The 21,981-nt window shown below is 39.0% G+C and overlaps 1 protein-coding gene across 1 annotated transcript in view; it reads right to left on the bottom strand.

The window, feature by feature from the left end:
• Nucleotides 1–21,981, bottom strand: part of CTNNA3 (catenin alpha 3) — a 767,102-nt gene that overhangs the window by 338,796 nt on the left and 406,325 nt on the right. The window contains exon 8 of the mRNA XM_026672790.2: nt 2,326–2,406. Coding sequence (XP_026528575.2) covers nt 2,326–2,406 — 81 coding nt within the window. The remainder of the gene's footprint in view (nt 1–2,325; nt 2,407–21,981) is intronic.

A 21,981-nucleotide genomic window follows, 5' to 3' on the forward strand; every position in this document is an offset into this window, starting at 1 on the left:
TGCACTAAGTAAACTGATGCAAGTTGAAGATAACCTGTATACAGTCCTCAAACTTCTCTTTTATATCCCACCCACCCAAAAGAGTCATCTCCATTATCAGATGGAAAATAAAGTACACTAGATTTCTTCTTGAACAGTTTTTATTCAGTTTGTAGCACGCTCACCCCAAATGTTTATTGAAAATGATCATCTTACTAGTGTATGCTACTTAACTGTTTTGCAACTGTTGCAGTCAATAACAGTTTAAAGTAATCAGAGTGGAAAAAATTAGACTGATATCCAAGCTAGGACTCCTGATTGTTTCCCTCTCATATGCCAGGACTAGAAGTTGGTTAACAGGGTCGGATTTGTTAGTGTAATAAGAAATCAGGGTCCATATTTGTTTATATGTGAGCCTTTTCTTCCAAACGTTTCTGTTTCTGGAGGAAAACTTTCCTAAGCGGAGAGTGGAATAATTTCCATTTTGCTTCCCATCTTGGTTAAATAGCATCTCTCCAAGTAAGAAATCTCTTATTAGGTAAGAAATTCACCTTAATCCTGAAAAGAAAATCAGGGAAGCAAAAAGGCCATTTATAGAGATGTGGAGATCAATGAAGATCAGGAACAGACGGGCACACTTTTTTTTTGTCTTTTTGTATCATTAGCACTAATTTGTTCTACTTGTATTGTACTTATGTCAGTATATATGTTTATGCCAGAGGAGATAACCTAAAAATGACATTTTCTTTTTCTTTTTTGTCTTCTATTCTCAATGGGCTTGCCCGAATTTCATCTACACAATACAGCACATAAAAACTCCTTTGAAATCTATAGTCTCATTCTAAAAATGGAATTTAGTTTGCCACCCATCCTGTCCTCTTTGTCACCTACAGAAGGACAAGAAAGACCCATTTCCTTCCTATGAATTAAAGGTGCCAAAGAAATTCCTCTGTAAATAAAATGATGGTGGCAGTAATCAGACTGCCACCATCTTCCATCCAGATTGTGGGAGGTCGCCCAGAAAAATGCCAGGAAAAACATAGGAACTTCACTTGAGGGAACAGGAAGGGACAACTCACCACATCCTCTTTATGCACATACATAGATGTTCCCCATTCCACTCACTATGATCTCCCATGGACACTCATAAATGGCAATCTTTATTAGAGATAGGGAAGAATTATTCAGCAATTTTGGCAGGGAATTTTGTTCAAATCTAATAATTCAGTTTCTCCATACATATATATGAACATGTATTCACAGATGATAAATATTGTGCAAATCACTATTTGATACCAGCCCAGCCCAAAATGTTATCATAGCATAATCAAACAATTTCCTATTTACTTAGTTTTTGAGAATGAAAATCAACCCAACAGAAAGGTTTTTTTATTTGGACATTGTTTTGTATCCAAGTTGCTGGAAAGTTAATCCAGCAAGTCAATCCACCAGTGGGAGTCCCATAAATCATCTCATGGTATGTTTTCGTGCTGCTAGGTTGAAAGGCAGTGATCTGTTTGGTGAGTGACAAGGTAATAATTGACAACATCCAGCCTACGGGGAAAGGTGCAAGCAACCTCCATTGGAGGGTTTGCATCAGTAAAAACAGCCTTTAAATAAAGCTATTACTAATGCAATTGGGTTAAATTATTCACTGTGAAATATTTATTTCCTGCTTCTTAGCAGCAGATATGAAAATGCTAATACACTAAAAGGAAACAACAAAATGCTTTCAAAACGGTGTTAAAGGAAAAAGATACTCTCAAAGGATATTCCATGAGTCAGAATGCATCTTTAATTTCCTGCATGGAGCAAAAGCGAAGTATTTGGTTTTCTCAGGGTGCTGCAGCTAAGGATGCCCCTCACACATAGCATCTTGCTGTAGGGATGCTCACTACCAGATGCTAATACCTGCTCTTATCATATTAGATGTAGAAGCACATCTAATATTTCAAATCTATTTCAGCTGACTAAAAAAAATCCTAATTGTTCAAAAACTTTATGGGTTCTAATATATAAGGAATTAAAAGCATTTTTTAAAAAGTATAATAAATATTTTCCATTCTTTCAAAAGAAATATTGTTGTGCAGCATGTTGTAGCAACCAATTTTCCAATCTCATGTTTAAGAATGAAAAACCCAAGTCAATAATTAATACCTAGGGATTGCCCTTTGTTCTTAGCCCACTTGACAATCTGCAGAAATGACATCTAAATTTGTAGCTCTTTTGCTTAAATATCACTATTTTTTTTCAATATTGTGAGTAATTGTTTAATACCCTCATCCATGGAGTTAATTCTAATTCTAATTGCATAAATGTAACACACTTTGTCCCCGGGGTGATTACCTGTCTGCGGAGATCTCTTGTTTTCTTGCACATATTATCTATTGCTATATTCAAGGCATTCCCTCTTTCCTTCTTGTCAGCCTGGAAGAAAAAAGTAAAGCTCATTTGGAACACAAATAAAATTAGGATATTTAACATATTTCATACCGCTTCTGAACTCTTTTAAAGCTAAAATATTAAGTACACTTTAAAATAGTTTGAGCAACCTGATTATGTTTCTGATTTCAAAAATGCCTGATTAAATCACCCTTACCCCCCCCCAAAAAAAGGTTTATTTGACCCTGTGAGCTATTCTCTACATTAAATGAGGCAGCGATAATATAATACAGGTGGAGTAATATATAAAGCATATTAATTTGTAGCTAGCTTTCATGTCATGCACAAACAATGTTCCACGTACAAGCATTATGCAGCCATGGATCTAAATTTACAGTATTTTCATGTTTCTTTATTTCTACATCTTCTTCATGCTTTTATCACGTATTGAACATTTTCCACACAAATAATACATATTGAGGTGGATGCAGGGGTGGGATTCTACCGGTTCTGTTTGGCTCTACAGAACCGGTAGCTCTGAAGAGCAGCAGATACAGAACCGGTTCTGTGTCTGCTGCTGTTTTGGCCCACCCGCCAAAACAACAACTGCGCGACACAGCTGCAGGTGAAAAAGCAGGAAAAAAGAGGTGCACTTGCACGCAGTGCTGTTCAGCTGTCCGGGCAGCTCAGCAGGTTGTAAATTGCATGCGCACGACTCGCACAACTCACGCATGTGCGCGCAACACATAGCAACAGAACCGGTAGTTATACCGATCGGATCCCATCCCTGGGTGGATGCTTATGTAACTTGGATCTCAGGAAGTAAGGGGACACTTTTTGACTCTCATAAGTTTTGACTAGTTAAGTGCTTGTAATTTTGCTTCTACTATTTTAATCACTGATATGAAAACCACATTGTAATCTTTTGAGGAGAGAGAGAGCGAAAAGAAGAGAAGAGGAGAGGAGAGGAGAGGAGAGGAGAGGAGAGGAGAAGAGAAGAGAAGAGAAGAGAAGAGAAGAGAAGAGAAGAGAAGAGAAGAGAAGAGAAGAGAAGAGAAGAGAAAAAGAATCTAGGCTGCAGAGTCTAGATTACAATGGGGACCTCATCATTTCTTCATATTGATGATGAATATAAATTAAATGCCTGAAGAATGAGAACACAAAATAAGGTTTCGTTGAAGTACTATACAAGGAGTAGCATAAATATAATCATAAGCAGAGATTGTGTTGCTGAACTTTTACAAACTGTTTGGAATGTCTATAGTACTGCAGAAATGTACACATACACATAGACACACACACAGACACACACACACACAAATACTGTGGGATAGCCCAAGTATATTACTATATCTCTATGAAGTGGCCTTGATGAAAATAGTTTAAGAGGACCAGGAAACTGGACAACTCATCTACAGTAAATGAGCACCAACACGAAGTGCTTCAGTGATGCTGGGACAGTTAAGCAGTGGAAAGGACCTCTAAACAGATCACCAGCAAAGCCTTTATTAGATGCTAGACTGATCAAAAAAGGTATTGGCCTCACTTTAACTTAACCAAAAGTATTACATATAACACCATTTGGTCTTAATGATTTGAATTTATAGAGGAAATTCATCCTTTACTATTTAATGAAATTAAATTTTATCTAGCTCTTTTATGTTTTACACTTCTACACCCGATTACATGGTCTAGTAAATTTCCAAGATGTGTCAGCATATGAAGTCAGCTTGAGCATATTAGCACTTAATAGTGGGAAAATATCCATAATGAAAGCAATATGGAAGCAATGGTACCTCGCCATATCTGAATCTCTAAAGGAATGACTGCATGGAGAATCTTTTAAACCTGCTTTCCTCAATCTGGTGCTCTTCAGATATGTAAGATTTTAGCTTTACAAAGGACACGTTAGGTGAAAATTATGAGTTCTGGAGAGCATCAATTTAGGGAAAGCAGCATTAAAGGATCAGTGTAATGTTATACTTCCCCTAAGGGAGGCACGGATAGACATACACAAAAGATGAGGAGAAATGGTGCTGAATAAAGAGATACAGTACAGTCCAAGGAAGGAGTCACTTGTCATGTAAAAGCAAAAGCAAAAGCAACTGATAAAGAACAACGACATAAGCTGTCAAATCCTGTGACTAACCACTCTTGTTCATTCAGACTGTTCACTGAGGTCTGAAATCTTCATTTTCTGGCTTTAAAACTTAATTTTCCTCAGTTATTCAATAAGAATTGCCATTTCAAAAATTTAATGAGTCCTGGAATTTTACAAGGATTAGTGCAATGTCTTTCAAATCCCCATTCTTCATAAAATCACAACTAGCCTATGGTTTCTGAAGATACAATGGGCATTAATATTGGCTTTTCAACCAATTCAAAACCATCACAAATGCTGTAAATCAACTGACAAATACTCTTACGATCTCTATGTATTTTTCATGCAACCTAATGCTGCAGTCACATCTGAGACACCAATTCCTCCCATACTTTAACCCAGGGGTCGCCAACCTTTTGGACCTCAGGGACCACAAAACTCATAATTGTAAATCCCAGGGACCACTAACAGGTTCTGCAGGCATGGTCTAATTTGTGGGTGTGGCTTGGTGGTCATGTGACTGGCTGGGCATGGCTTGTATGTAAATATTATAAATATTTATATAAATATTGATTTTTTTATTAAAAAAGAGCAACTTTTACCCAAAATCAGGCAAAGCAGGAAGGAAGATTGAGTTGCTCACAGAATCACAGATTCATTCAGAGATCTATCTATCTGCCATAGGCTAGCTCAGTCTGTCACATAAAATTTGCTTGCAAGCAAACTCATAAAATTAACTCACAACACACCATGTATGTAAATATTGAATTTTTTATTTAAAAAAGAGCAACTTTTACCCAAAATCAGAAAAAGCAGGCAGGCAGATTGAATTGTTCACAGAATCATTCAGTGATCTATCTATCTGCCATCGGCTACCTGAGTCTGTCACATAACATTTGCTTGCCGTGAGTCTGCACTGAATAATAGAACTGGTTCGGCTGTGATTAAAAGCAGAGCCGAAGATCTAAAGACTAGCTAGAAAGCAAGAAATCCAACCATTTTCTGCTTTCCAACTAATCTAAATCTCCTGGCACAGCAGAACAGATGATGGTTGGAAAAAGGGAAAATAGCAATTTATCGGGCAAGTTTACCGGGTAAGGAGTGAGTGGCCGGGAAGGGTTCCCACGGGCCATGTGGGCAGCGCAGCCTTGTGTTTCTGCGCAGCCTGGATTAATTGCTTTGGGGGGGGGGGGTGCTCTGGGGGTGAGATTTCTCTGCGGCCCACCAAAATTTTCTCGTGGCCCACCAGTGCGGGTTGGCAACTGCTTCTTTAACCATCAATATTCAATTAATTCAATTCAATTTCCATACACCGTCCTCAAAAGCAGCTGAATCTGTAGCTTCGTGCTCTTCTGATGCAGATAGTCTTCGACTTATGACCAGAATTGAGCCTGGAATTATGGTCATAAACTGTGGTGGTGGTTGTCAAACACCTGCATTTTATTCCTGTGACCTTTGGTGTGCTACAGTGGCTGTAACTTTGGGTACAGATCATAAGTCCCATGGCTCAGACGAGACATGATTTCAAACAGTTCCCTTTTTTTAGTAACAATGTTAAAAATTAGTAACACTTAAGAATAATAAAAAAGCGGAGGTTTTCTTACTGGTCCTCTAGGATATTCTTTCCCTCTTCATTCTCAGAAATAAGAAGAGTTCTTTTAAGTCTTTAGTACAATGTCAACATGTTCTTTATCTATCTTGTAGCCCTATTGAGCTACCTCTTTCATGTAAGGATGGAATCAGTGAAGGCAGAGTTTCAGGGTGAGGGTTTATTCTTTGACCTTGTGGATTGGTTTCCAAACGTTTCATCACCAGGCTAGATAACATCTTCAGGGGAGTTTAGGGGATGTCAGTATCAGTGTTCTTCTGTTTATAAGGGTTTCAGGGGAGGGTCTTGTGATGGAGCTATGAGTCATCTGTGGGTCTTGTGATGGGTCTTGTGATAAGGAGATTACAGCAGGCCAGGGTCATTGGGAGATGGGATGGGTTGTGTGGGTTGTTTGAGTGCCAGGGCTGTCTCTGGTTGGCTGTGCAGTTGATTTGGATTCTGAGGGGTTCATAGGCTGGTTGTAGGTTAATGTGTCTGTTAATGGAATTGCTTGTGGAATGCCAGGCTTCAATGAATTCACAAGTGTGGCGGGTGGTAGTGTGGCCGATTATTTTTGTGTTGCTCCAATCGAACTGGTGTTGTTTGGTGTCAGTGTGGGTAGAAATTAAGAATTTGGGATCATGGTGTTTCAATGCCATCCAAGAACAAACTGTTCTTGGATCCTGGTTTTTAACTGATGTGATAGTTATCCCACATAGAATTGGTTGCAATGATTACAGTTGATTTTGTAGATGGCATTGCTTCTTTCATCCTTTTGTATTTTGTCTTTGGTTCTGGATAATTCTTGGTGTAGTGGAGCTGTGGATTTGTGGGCTATTGTTATTCCCGAGGTTGGAGAATTCTGGCTGCCATTTCCTATACTATTTTTGTGTATAGTAGGGTTACTTTTTCTGTGGTGGTTGGCTGTGTGGTGTGGTGTGGTGTAGTTTGGATGCTGTGTGTCAGAATATGAAGTTTTTTGGATAGCTATTATGGATAAAGGCATTGAGCAGCCATTTCTCTTCCATTTTCCTCAGTGTTGTGGTGCCACAGCGTATCCTGGTCCTTGAACACAGCTTCTTTTATGTGCAGTGGGTGGTTTCTTGCAAAGCTGAGGATCTGGTCCATGTGTGTGGATTTGTGGTAGACCTGGGTTTCTAGTTCTTTGTTGTCTAGTCTCTTTATGTCAACGTCAAGGAGCCTGTGTGTATGTCAGTGTTCCAGGTAGAAACAAAATTGGGTGTGAGGTAGAGTTTATTTCTTAGTCATTTCCTCCAATTAATCTGATACAATTCCACTTGGAAAACAGAAATCACTTCTAAACTTATTTTAAAGTCTAAATTATTGCTAAAATATATAAAAAGCATATGTTTTGTTGATTTTTAAGCATATCCAAGGAGCCAGTTTAACTTAAAATATTCTTTTGGGAAAGTTGTATGCCAAAAATAATAGCATTTACTACACAAAATTCAGGAAATTGGCACTTTGCACCATAAACCTAATCTCTTAGTGTTAATGACATGTCATGTGATAACCAAGTCACTGTTAAATAACAGAATAACAGAGTTGGAAGGGACCTTAGGGGGTCTTCTACTCCAACCCCCTACTTAAGCAGGATATCTATATCATTCCAGGCAAATGGCTGTCCAATCTCTTCTTAAAAACCTCCAGTGATGGAGAACCCACAATTTCTAAGTCAAGCCACTCTACTGATTAATTGTTCCGTCAAGAAACTTCTCTTAGTTCTAGACCTCTCTTTGATAAGTTTCCATCCGTTACTTCTTGTTCTGCTCTCAGATGCTTTGGAAAATAGGTTGCCCCCCTCTTCTCTGTGACAATCCCTCAAATATTGGAAGATTACTATCATATCAAACCTAGTCCTTCTCTTCATTAGACTAGACATACCTAGTTCTGCAACTGTTCGGCATGTTTTAGCCTCCAGCCCCCTAATCATCTTTGCTGCTTTTCTTTGAATTCTAGAATTTCAACATATTTTTGTATTGTGATGACCAAAACTGGATGCAGTATTACAAATGTGGTCTTACCAAAGCAGTATAAAGCAGTACAAACAGTTCACATGATCTTGATACTGGTCCTCTGTCAATGCAGCTTAGGACTAGATTAGTTTTTTTGGTAGCTCAGCACACTGCTGGCTGATATTTAAGGACTCCTAGATTCCCATCACAGTTATTGTTGTTCAGCCAGGCAGTACCTATTCTATAACTATGCATTTGGTTTTCCTTGCCTAGGTGTAAAATCTTGCTCTTTTCATCACCGAATACTATTTTTTGGATAGGGCCCAATATTCAAGTCAGTCAAAAACCTTCTGGATCTAAATCCTATCTTCTAAAGTGTTGGCTATTTACCCCAGTTTTCTGTTATCTGCAAATGAGTTGATGAGTTCCTTTTCTATCCCCTCATCAAGATCAATTATAAAGATGTTGAAGAGTAGTACTAGGCTTAAAACAGTACCTTGGTGTGCCCCACTGCATACTTCTCTCCCTGTAGATATAATACCATTGGGGACTACACATTGAGTGTATTTGTTCAGTCAGTTACTAATTAATTAATTAATTAATTAATTTTCAGTAGGAGTTCTGCAGCTACCCAATAATATTAATAAGGGTCTCCAAATCTATCATATAGTCTTAATTTGTGTCTTTTAGTGACATAGTGTTCTGACCCAAACCTGGTTCCAAGAGAGCAAACACAAGACAAAGGCAGCAGTATAATCTGTTTAAGTTTCAGCTAAGAATCCTGTTTCTTCACAGAAGAATACCAACTGTAATGTCCACGAGGCTGAGTTCAAAACGTCTTTGCCTTCTGAAAAGAAGGTTAATTTCACAACTGGCTTTTATCTTCTTAAAGGAGGGGCCATTACCTTGCAGCCTTAGTTCTGAGTCACCTGTGCTGTTGTAACTGCTCTTTCCTACGAGCAATTCTGTGCGCACGCGCACTTGGCACAGGCTCCTCGGGAACCTCCTCCTCATTGCTGCCAGCCCCCACAATCTCTGAAGGCAGCAGTCCACTCCCTAATGGTCCTGGCCCCTCATCTGAGTCCTCACTCTCCTCAGCTGTCCGTACCTGCTGCTGGCTAACCACAACACGTAGAGATAAGCAGTATAAAAAAAAAACTAGCAAACAAAAAATGGTGTCTAGACAGCCTTGTGCTAATGCTTTGCATTTCCAAACTGGCTTCTTCTGCTTCACCCCTTTACCACTTGCTCTTGGCAGCCAAAATGAGTCCCTAATGAGACAAATAGCTTTGCTTAAACATTTCTAAAACACCATGAAAGATAAATGCATGTATTGAGAAATGGGACTTCATTTTTCTTTCTTTTCTACATTAAAGAAACATACACATTAAGTGGAGAGTCAAAATCATTAAGAAAGCCAAAATAACACACAAAAGACCCTTCTAGTCTACAGATATTCATTTAAATAATTATTTGTTTCACTGAGTTTTCATAATAAATAGTACAGACATTGCAAAAATTGCAATCTTCTTTCCACAGAAACAACAATAATTATAATTAGCCACTCTCAACTGTTCAACTTTAATTGACACATAAGTTTATTTTTGTCCCAATGGTGACTCTGAGAATTTTGAAATGCTTCAGAACATTAAACATTGATTTATTGGCTTCAGAAAGGGAGAAAAACTATGTATCACAGGGCATTCTGTCTTTCTCATACCTCACCAACATTTTGAAGAGAGGGGTGCGATGAGAAGTTTGCTTCAATCATTATATGAATTTGCCATTTAATATCTTTCAATTTTTCAAGCAACAAATAAATTCCTAAGAATCATGATACAAAGTGCAAAATGTGCAAAGAATACTCAAGGGAGATACAGACACTTTCCCCAGTTATTACTTAGAAGACAGAATAACAACAACAACAATAATAATACCTGAATATTCTGACTGCAAAAAACTACCTTACACAGAATTGCCAATATATACTCAGACGTTATCTTAACAGCTCTTAGATCCTTGATTAGGATTTAAACTGTTAAATTTTTACCAGTCCCAATTGTGAATTGAATTGAAGATTAAATCTATAATTATAACAATAATAATATGTTGGAAGGGACATTGGAAGTCTTTTAGTCAAAACCCTTGCTCAAGTACTCTGGGCAAAGTGGTTATCCAGTTTCTTCTTGAAAACCTCCAGTAATGGAGCACCCATAATTTTCAGAGGTAAGCCAATCCACTGAATAGTTGGCCTTACTACCAGAAAATTTCTCCTTAATTCTAGGTTGGATCTCTCTTTAATGACCTTCCATGTGTTATTTCTTGTCTTGTCCTCATGTACTTTAGAGAATAAATTGACCCCCTCTTCTTTGAGTACTGGAAGACTACTATCATTTATTTATTTACTTTATTTATTACTTATTTATTTACATATTGTGCCTTAGAATATCTCTCGGCCGTCACTGAGGCAATGTAAAAGATGTCCTTATTCACAACATTGGGTAGATAATTCTCAATGCTATAAGTCACTAGTGGAAAATTCTGATTAAAACAGAAAGGAGGCTGTTGCAGACTATTGGAAAGAAAAGTAGGCTGTATAGTCCTCTAATCTGCAAATACCTAATAAAAAGTAGTATATGCAAATACAGAGAGAAATGAATATATAAAATTGTAAATGAACCAAAATCTATAAATTAAAGGGTTAAGAAACATTCTCAAATTGAAACCAAAGAATTGGAATCACATTGATATCAATTTACTGTTTATTGGAGCAATTTTTATTTGGGGGAAATGGTCCCCAAATTGCACTAGTGTTGGCCTCCTATGGCCTCCTCCACGTCTCCTGATGTACTGGTCTGTCTCCTGGTAGCACCTCCATGCTCTGGACACTACGCTGACAGACACAGCAAACCTTCTTGCCACAGCTCTCATTGATGTGCCATCCTAGATGAGCTGCACTACCTGAGCCACTTGTGTGGGTTGTAAACTCCGTCTCATGCTACCACTAGAGTGAAAGCACCGCCAGCATTCAAAAGTGACCAAACCATCAGCCAGAAAGCATAGGAACTGAGAAGTGGTCTGTGGTCACCACCTGCAGAACCACTCCTTTATTGGGGATGTCTTGCTAACTGCCTACGCTTTCCACCTTTTGCCTATTCCATTTGCACAACAGCATGTGAAATTGATTGTCAATCAGTGTTGCTACCTAAGTGGACAGTTTGATTTCACAGAAGTGTGATTGACTTGGAGTTATATTGTCTTGTTTAAGTGTTCCCTTTATTTTTTTCAGCAGTGTAATTAATGTATGACTCCAAATGTAAGTTGTATAACATAGGATACAGACACAAATCCTGAGATGGCATTGGATCACTCTGTGCCTTTGCCAGAATTTTCCTGGGGTAAGTTTCTTCATTAAAAGTAAGTGAGAGCAGGTTCATTACTACCAATATCCTTCATTCATCATACATATGCAACACTTGTGAAGAAGAAGACTCTGCTGTATTTAAGAATAACATGAAGGAGTTCCAGTCTCAGAATAGTGCAACAAAGAAAGGTTTCCTGGGTTTTGCTGCAACCACCATTTTGTTCCCACCACCATCTTCTTAACCAGTGATTTAGGATCAAGGTCAAGGTCAAAAGAACTCAAATGTCCTCACCTTTCTGGAAATTAAAAAATACAAAAATAATAGGGGAGTTTAAGAACAGCAATGAAGTTGCGAAGTTGTACTGCTTTATAAAGCCTTAGTAAAACCACACCTGGAATACTGCATCTAGTTTTGATCACCACATTATAAAAAGGATGTTGAGACTTTGGAAAGAGTGCAGAAAAGAGCAACAAAGATGATTAGGGGCCTGAAATCTAAAACATGTGAAGAGTGGTTGCAGGAATTGGGTATGGCTAGTCTAATGAAAAGAAGGACTAGGGGTGACATTAAAGCAGCGTTCCAATATTTGAGGGGCTGCCACAAGAAAAGGTCAGCCTATTTTTCAAAACACCAGAAGGCAAGACACGCAACGGATGGAAACTAATCAAGGAGAGAAGCAACCTGGAACTAAGGCAAAATTTTCTAAGAGTGAGAACAATTAACCAGAACAACCTGTCTTCAGAAATTTTGAGGGCTTCTCACTGGAGGATAGTGGAGACTGGACAGCCACTTGTCTGAAATGGTATTAGGTCTTCTGTTGAAAATCGATACAAGAATTGTGTTGGCGTAATAGCTGTGAGTAAATAACACATCTCACTATAGAAAAGTAAATTAGGGTTGTAACAGGTTGTTATGTTGACTGAATTACAGGAAGTAGAAAAAAGGTGACAGTTTTACTTCCCAGAGAAGAGAGGCTGAAAACAAAGATGTACAACACAGATAGAGAAAATTACTGTAACCTAGACACTTCATCATACAAAGGGTTTAGATAATTTTTTTTAAAAAGCTGGCATTTTTAGCATTGTCCTGTACAGTTCTCTATCACAATTCTTTGCATTTTTCAAAATAAGTTACTTTTTACCTCAGACAAAACAGTGTGCCTGATGAAAAAAACATACAAAGAAAAAAGATACTTTTGGAAAACAGAGTTATTGGAAGACTATGGGAAAATTTCAGCATAAGCTTGTTATTTGCAAAGTTCTCTTAATTTGAAGTAAGATACTTCTTTCCCTTCCAAAAGGAAAAAACCCACATTTCATTTATTATAAAGTAACCTCATGTACTGAAATAAATACTATAGATGATCAGAGTGCGGTCAGAAAAATGAATATGGTAGCCATAATAGGGCCACCAAAGGACCCCAGGTTTAATTTTTTAATGTGTGTCATGTGTGTAATGCACATGAAAAGTGGGTGAACTTTGATCAGAAAAATTTGGTTGTCATCTTATTTATTTTTTTAACCATACCCTGAAGACACCCTGTAAAAAAACACTTCAAATTTTGAGAATTTCATGGAGTTCTCTAAGGCCAAACACGACCTACATTTAATGAAAGTGGACAGGTTTTGCCCAGACTGTTATTATTTGCACCTAAAAGCAGGCAGTAGTATTCAAGGACACAATAGTTCTTTATTAGTTTCAAATCTAATATAAAAAAGATGAGGGCAAAACCAAGAACAACTGCTAACTAGAAGTCTCAGAATAAATTGGTTCCAAGTTCAAATCTTTTTTTCTGCCTATGCCAATGGACTGGGAATTGGCTGTTTCTCAGAGGCTGACTTTGATGATTATTATTGTAAGGACTGATTTGGCCTCAGGCTCTTGGTCCCTGCTCCTGGTCTATCGAGTTTCTAGCTAAGAGCTGAAATGGATTTAAAGAATATTTAGTTTTTAGTCTCTCAAAAAGTTTAGGTTCTCAATCCCTGGGCCGCAGCCCGCTACTAGGCCATGGCCTGTTCAAAACCAGGCCAGGGGAGAAATGGGTAAATAAAGCACCACTCACATGAGTGACAGGAAAGTGCACACACGCACACAAAGCTCCACTCATGCAAGCGGAGGGCGCTTGCGCTTGTGCATGAAGTAACATTCACGCACACAAATACAAGTGCCTTCCACTCAAGTGCCCTCCACTGTCACAAGTGGAGCTTCGCACACAAGCACAATGCTTTCTGCTCAAATGCCTGCCACTTGCGAGTGGAGCTTCATGAGTAAGCTCAAACAACCTTTGTGCGTAAGCGCAAGCACCCTCTGCTCGTGTGTGAAATTCTATTTGTGCCATTTCACATGCCTCCCCACGGCCCTCGCGCCAGGCCAGACCAGGCCACCATGCTGGAAAGATTGGGGATTGCTGGGTTAGAGCACAACACGAGCAGCAAATGGGGCAGAAGCTGAGTCCTTGGAAAGGGTCGTTTTTTGTTTTTGTTTTTGCTGTTTGCCTGACTGCCTTTGGGACCCAGTTAAGATTCACCTCTAGAGCCAAATAGTAAACAGCCTTTAGAGGAGTCCTAGCTGGGTGCTAAAGGTAAACTTTTTGAGATGATTGTTTTTCTTCAATTCAAGTTAAAAAGAAAGAAAGATTTTCTTCGCTTGCTTGCTTCCTTTCCTCTACTCTTCAGCCTTGGGTCAAGGTAAGATTTTGAAAAGCATGGAGATTGGAGGCCAGAGGTGGGGAATCTACTTTTTGCAGCTAGTTGGGGGAGAGGGAGGAGAAAGATCACGAATCTGCCTCCCCCAGCACTTTTTTAACTTTTGTAACTTTTGGGGGGAGGGAGGGGGTTAAAGCAAAGGTAGGGTTTGGGGAAGCTCATCCCGAAGCTGCTGACTTTGCATGCAAGGCCTGGCTTCCCAAAGCCCAACAAGAGCCAGGAGAGCTTCCCAGCCTCCTGACAGACAGCTGATTAGACAGAAGGTTCCAAAAGGCAAGGGAACTGCCCCCCTTTTTTGCCCCAGAAAGTTGGGGTCACCTCAGCCAGAGGAAGGGCAGCAGCAGAATCAGAAAAGGCCGGCCGGCCCAGCATTTCCTTCTCCATTGTTTCTCGTTGGCAAGGCGATCAGCTGTGTGGCGGGCACCCTTGGGAGCCAGTGGGAGGCAGAAGAACAAGAGTCTTTTCTAGGCTACATTCTTCCTTCCCTTTTGGAAGGAAGTTCCTTTTTTGAAGGACCCACAATTCATTACCGCCACTCTGAACATTGTTTCTGGGCCACAGGCATGCAGTCCAGGGACACTGAGAGATGGAGTTTCCAGAAAGTGGAAGTGGTTTACGGTAAAAGATAAATGATGATGGAGGTGGGGAGGAACATGTAGGACGCCAAGGGGCAGGAAGCAGAACATGGGAAATCTCCGAGGGTGGGAGAAGCCTTGGGAGGCCCAAGACAGGTCAGCTAGTCTGTCATGCCCCTGGTGGAGTCTGACTCTGAGGAAGAGGAGGAACAGCCCACAGGGAGTGGGAGTGTGGCTCCAGAGGTGGTGGTGGAGGCTGGGGGAGAGCAGAGGCCGGCTGAGCAGTCAGAGGAGGATCCAGGCCCATCCCCTATCCATCCTAGGTCACACAGGGAGGAAAGGATCAGGGAAAAGCGAGGTCTACTCAGGAGGAGATTACCATGATCCTCCTCGTGGCTTGCAGGTGGGAGCTATGTATATAAGTTTGCAACTGCGCAGTTAGAATTTGAAGGAGTCAATTTAGTGTTCACCTTGAAAGAGGTTTATCTTTGCTGGCGTTCTCCCCATGGAATTTTCTCGGTTATTTTCCTGGAGTTTATGATTAGTTATCTTGGCTTGCTTCGGAACTCTCATCAATGAAGTTTGTTTTGGTTTTCTGTTTGCCTCATTATTTACTTTTATGACTTTAAACTGTGCCTAATAAAACAGTGAGTTTAAGTTGAAGGCTTTACCAGACTTTAATATATGTTTTGGGTTTGGGGTTATTTTGAGAGACTATGGGTCATCACATAGTCTCTGCGCCAGACCTCCCAGGATCTCCCCTATCGCTAAGGCACCCCATGCTCCACAACCCATACATTCATTTAACAAGTGCACTTGAGGGAGAACATTTCACATTTGTCCCGACATTTGATCCTATTTATTTATTTTTATTTGTCAATTGCTTACAAGATAATAGGTATAAGTAAAAACATAGTTATGAATACATGGATACATATAAGAAAAATATATATAAAAGAAACAATAGGACGGGGACGGTAGGCATGTTGGTGCGCTTATGCATGCCCCCTACAGACCTCTTAGGAAAGGGGTGAGGTCAATAGTAGACAGTCTAAGGTTAAAGTTTTTGGGGTTTGGGGAAAAAAACCACAGAGTCAGGCAGAGTATTCCAGACATTGACCACTCTGTTGCTGAAGTCGTATTTCCTACAATCAAGTTTGGTGCAATTAACCTTGAATTTGTATCTGTTTGCTCTTGTATTGTTATGGTTGAAGCTGAAATATTCATTGACAGGTAGCACATTGCAGTGTATGATTTCATATACTATACTTAGATCGGACCAAAGGCGGGCGTAGTTCTAGGTTTTCTAGGTCTAGAATTTCAAGTCTGGTGGCATAAGGTATACTGCAATGAGTAAAGGAGTGGAGAACTCTTCTTGTGAAATATTTCTGGACTTTCACAACTGTGTTAATATCAGATACGTAATGTAGGTAATATCAGATACCTAATGGGTAAGTTTCTTCGTTGGTTTGTTTAGAAAAGTTACACAGCCACCCAGTCACTCTCAGTGACTCTGGGTGGCTTACCAAAATAAATAAATAAATAAAAAACAATGTACAACCATAAAAACAACAATACACCACCACCACCACCCACAATTGCAGGTTCCGTTACAGTTGTAACTCAAGGACTACATGGTATGTATACCACTCACATTCATACCAAACATTCTACAGCCAGATTCAGTGCTAATTTAAAATAGCTTATATAAAAGGTTCCCACTAATGGTGTTCATGTGGATGTGCTGAAAAGTATGAAAACATATCTGACAATTTCTTTTACGACTGTTTTCTTTTTTGTATGGCATGCCAAAAGAATCATGCCAAACCAGCCTTGTCATGTATTCTTTAAATATTGTAATCAAAATATTATCCTACCGTCTTTGATTCAACCTGCTCCTTCAATAAAACTATAAATGAATTTACATAAGCATGCATCCTAATGTTGGCAAATCTAATCTGAAAAATACATTTACTAAGGAGATATGTATGCGATAAATCCTAAGTTGCATTAAAATCAGGGGACTGAAAATGGCAACTACTGAAGGATTTTGACCATTAACTTCCAGCCTTCCCCTCTTCAGATTAGGGAAAGAAAACCTATGCAATTAAAAAGTATTTTAACATAATTTCTTATGTGGAATTAAATTCCATAAGAACTATATGCAAGATTGCATTCTCAGTTTATCATTCCTCATCACATCTCTGCTCCTAAAAAGCCATGTGCAGAGCCAACTCAAAGACAAAGGAGAATTGAAATAATTCCATCTCACAGACCTCTGCCTTCTATCTCTGCAAGAGGACAAAGGTGATGCTTCACTCCTTTGTAGATGGCAACAGAACAGACAATCAGAATGCATCATTGTTTGTCTTTTCTCAGGGATATTAAGACAGCAAAACATTCCAGCAACTGACAAAGTCAAGGATTACAAAGCAGCAAACACAACAGGCAACTGGAAACAAAGCGTAGGCCAAGAGTTCACACACAGATTTCAGGTGAACATCAGGATATGAAAATGTAAGGAAGGCCCCATGGGTAGAGTTGTAGTGAATCAACAAGACTTCAAGTTACAAAACAAGGTCAAAAGCTGAACTCAGACACCGCCACTGTTCAAGAACTGACTTCTTTATAAGACCTTCAGGGTACCAGCTGTTAGCCATTACATAGTCTGCACTGGTCCTACTGTTTCACTAGTTTTTAAACCTCCCATCTTTAGAGTAAAATTAGACCACCTCAGAAATGTAAGGGGACATCCCACACACATCCTGCATTATGTTTAGCCTCAGTTTCAAGCCTCAAGAGAGATTTAATTATTAGTCTCCTGAGTCCAAATTTGCCTGAACTTTTGTCAACATTCATTCCAGATCTTATTTTGTGTATATTAATTATATGTTTAACAATCAAAATTCCATCCCTTAACAAATAAGGAATTGACTTTTTTAAGGACGTCCCTAATTACAGGATATGCCCATCTCCCCTTCGAAAGCTCCCTATGTTTGAATATTATGAGAAACAAAAAAAATGGATTAAGATGGACTGTGTTTCTAATAAAGCAACATTATCCTTACGTTCTTATGATTTTTCGTTGCAGTATAAAGCCAGATACATCAGTTATTATATTGGCTACAGTATCATAGGTAGAAATTAAATCTACAAAAAGAAGTATTATGGTGTGTTTTTTTTCTGCACATATCCAAGATGTGATATAAAACAATGATTATGCTTCTGGAAGAGTTAGGAGACAGAGCCTGCAATGTGGCTGAGGATATGAGCACAGATCTGTATTACTGCCTTGCATTTGCAACAGATGTTTTCACTTGATTTTTTTTTTAAAAAAAATAGCTGTCATTACTCAGAGCAATAACAGTCAATGTGTACAAACTGCAAATCTAAACAGAATTGAGACAATCATTCTTCCTGCAGTGCAAAAATAAGTCTTTCTTGAAACTTGGAAGTTGTGAATAGATTTGAATATGCTTCATACTATTTAGATTATCTAATTGAGGGGAAAAATCCCTACCATATAGATGTCCATACAATTGTATCTCCAGCATATCAGGGTTAGCAGCTATGCACCCATCCATATATGAACTCCAATAGACTTCATATTATGTTTAAAACTACATAGACATAAAACTTTTCCAGATCCAAACATAATTGAAAAGAAGCCACTAATATTATCTACCAGTTGCAAGAATTGAGTTGCAAACATCCAGACATGTTTGAAAGACTCGTTATTACTATCTCAATAAAATGTAGTTCAAGACTTCTTGTAGAATTAGTTGCCTGAAGTGGTCTACCTTATAGGGCTGACATCTATCATCTCTTTGTGCCCCTGACCACTCATCTGGTGCTGGCTCCATGCTGTCTTTTAACTTAGAAAAGTCTGTCCACTTAGCCCTGTTGCCTTTTTATTCATTTCTTCTCAATGAAGAGCAAATAAAGTCAGGGATACTGAACATCTTAAGGACCTTTCTACAAAGACTACCATTTCATAAATACAACTTCACTGATTATGCCACTGTCCCCACTGGAAAGAATTTGCAGTCTGCATTAATCAAGATCAACAATAAATAAAAACTCACCATAGCGAAAGGGAGGTAATAAAAAATCAAAAAGAAAAAGAATATTAAATATATGTAACCGGGACTATTGGGGGAAAAATTCACCATTCCAACTCCTCTACTGGATTTACTCTTCCTAAAGATGATATTCTCCATGAGAAATTGTTCTATCATATGTTACTGGATGGACAGGTACCATTAAGAATAAGTTCCACAATTAAGTAGTTTCTGAGCCAGGAAGGGCTTTAAAAGTGATGACCCCCAAAAGCCAACAGGCACCCAGAAGCCAGCAGGCAAGTAGTGCAACTCTTGTTATGATAGTATTATATTGTTTAACTAAAGTGTGTCATAATTGTTTGAGTCCTTGCCTGCTCTATTTCTAAAATCTAAAACTCCAAGAACAATTTAAACAGTGTAAGCCAAGAAAGGCAAAGAAAAAGTCATACCTGGATACCTGGATGGATGGATGGATGGATGGATGGATGGATGGATGGATAGACGGACGGACAGGCAGGCAGGCAGGCAGGCAGATAGATAGATCGATGGGGGAGGGGGTTATAGTAGAAGAGGCTACTCTATAGATAAGCAGATCCTATGCCATTTCAGACATTGAAGGTCAACTCCAGCACCTTAAATTCTCTTGAACAATAACTGAGAGTCAGACAGATTATTCAGTATAGGCATCTCCCAGTAGCAGAGTCAAGAACAAAGAGCATTTTCAAACAGCATTTTGTTATTGTTGTTCAGCACTGTTTAAATGTGGTAGCAAGAATGGGTATTTGTAAATATTTATGAGTTCAAGCAAAAGGAGATTGGCTGACGGTTAATTTCCAAGTGGTTTCATTGCTAATTGCAAATGCTTCCAGGAGATATTATGGGGGGAGGCTGGCTTAGACAGCTTCTCTTTTCTCTCTCTCTCTCCCAAGGTCTTTCCTGCATACTCTTACAAGCCCATATCTTTGGCACAATAAGGACTAATTATTATTCCCTACAACCCACATTTCCAAATCTCTCTAACCTTCTTAGTATGCACAATTAGAACTTCAGACCAAACTGCTGGATAATACAGACATAAATATTATTGTCCTGTAATTTGAATTAATTGTCCTAATTAAAGTGACTCATTCTTCAACATCAAAACACGTAGCAGAAGTTGCTGCAGCAAATTAGGTAATCCTTCCACAAAGCAGGTCTCAAACTGTGGTCATGACCTTCAGGGTAGTCCTGACCAAATCAAAAGGGAAAGTTGCAGCTACGAAAATCAGTATTCAATTGCAACTTGTCTGTCTGCAGATGGTGATGGCAGGGCTGGGATACTACCAGTTCTGTCTGGTTCTATAGAACCCCTTGTTAACTTTCTAAGCAGTTTGGAGAAACGGTAGTTAGAAGAAATTTCCTTTTGTTTTGTTTTTTTGTTTTTTTACATTCTTAGCAGACAGCCTAGACTTACTGTTTCTGAAGGATGGTTTTTCCCCCCTTGATACTTTCTTAAAGGGGAAGGGTTGTTTTAAGCTTTTTACACTGCTGTTGGGAGGAAATACTACCCTGGAAATACTTCTTCTTGGCCAGCTAGGAAGATTGACATTTAAACATGAGTTTACGTACCCTTTCTGAGTTTTGGTCTAAAACTTGTTTTTGGTGACGTTTAATTCTATGCTTGGTGATGTTTAATCCTGTGTTTATTGATGGGATCATTTTCCCTATTCAGCTGTGTTTAGAAGGAAAAAGATTAATCTCTGCTTCTGAAAAGAAACTGGTTTGAGAAATCTGGCTAGTTCCTGTGTCTATTTGTTCTAGTAATTGGTTTAACAAGCAACAGCTACTGTTATGATTTAATTATTTGTATTGTGTTTGAATTTTTTCCTGCCTCATGGTTTCTTTTTCTATCTGGGGAAGGGGTCTTCCTTCACTGCTTTAGTGGTATCTGGCTCTGTTCTTTTGGGGTGTACTTCCAAGAGGCAGGATGCAAGCTTGGCACTGGTTTTTTTTACTGCCTTTCTGGGGGGCATGTGACCTTTCCTTAAATCTGAATGATTTCCTTAGGATATCTTGTGAGACCAGCTGATACCTTTAAGTGGTGGAAGTGGATCTAAGGATTGCTTTTCCTGGGTGTGCTCTTCTGAAGAGCTTAAATGACCTCTCTGCTAAAGGGTTTCACTTTATGAACAAGAGTTGGCTGCTGATATTTATCATTGCATTTTAACTATTTTAATTCCTCAAAGTGCTCAGGCACCCTGCCTGATTTGTAACTGCTGCTTGCAGGCATTTTTAATTTAATGACTGGTATTTAGGGCAGCTTTTTGCAAACAAATAAGCTTTTTGTATTTTTGTACAGGTAATCCTTGACTTACAACAGTTCATTTAGTGGCCATTCAAAGTTACAATGGCACTGGAAAAAAGTGACTTATCACCATTTTTCACACTTACGACTACTGCAGCATCCTTACTGTCATGAGAGGCCAGGTGTGGAGAAGCCCCCCTTGATGTGAGTGGCATTGAGTTGGCCATGCCCACCCAGTCACATGACCACCAAGCCACACCCACCAGCTAAGCCACACCCACAGAACCAGCTGTTAAAAATTTTGAATCCCAACCCTGGGTGATGGGTTATTCTACTCTAGCCATTTCTGCATCTCTTCAACTGACCTGGACTAACAGTGGCTTCAAAAAAAGTTGTCCAGAATAGTTTGCAGAGGGATCTAAGGCTTCTCCAACTGAAAGACCAGATAACATTAATATCCTGTGGCCCAGTTTGCCCTGCATGTGTCAATCACACACTAGATTGCTTGGATGGCTGTTTGTTCAAATTGGATACAAGGGACCATGTAAAAAAAAAGTACATATATGACCAAGAAGATGTTTCTAAACATAGAGGTACCAGGCCTTAACGTCTGCTGGTATTTTCTTTCATACAGTAATTTCTCTGCCACTTATTCCAACACATTTCCAGGAAAAAAATAGATTATAATAGGACCTAAAAGGCTAATAAGACAGCAAGGTCTTAAGAGCTGACACAAGAAACTAATAAGACAGCAAAATCTTAAAAGCTGACATAGAAAAGTTTTTCTCTTCTTTCTCTTCAGCTTTTAATGGAGTCTGCATAAGGACAATTTCAGAGGCACAAAGGAAAGGATAGTTCCGGTGAAAGATTATATCTTTCCTGCCTGAGTCTGCATAGATCAATGCAGTTTATTTTGGTCTAAGACCACAAAAGAAAACAATACAAAAACAACACTTAAGAAAAAA

The sequence above is a fragment of the Notechis scutatus genome, chromosome 4 (assembly GCF_049901735.1).
Source record: "Notechis scutatus isolate UNSWTSFEM ecotype Mainland chromosome 4, rNotScu1.2, whole genome shotgun sequence".
Lineage (NCBI taxonomy): Eukaryota > Metazoa > Chordata > Lepidosauria > Squamata > Elapidae > Notechis > Notechis scutatus.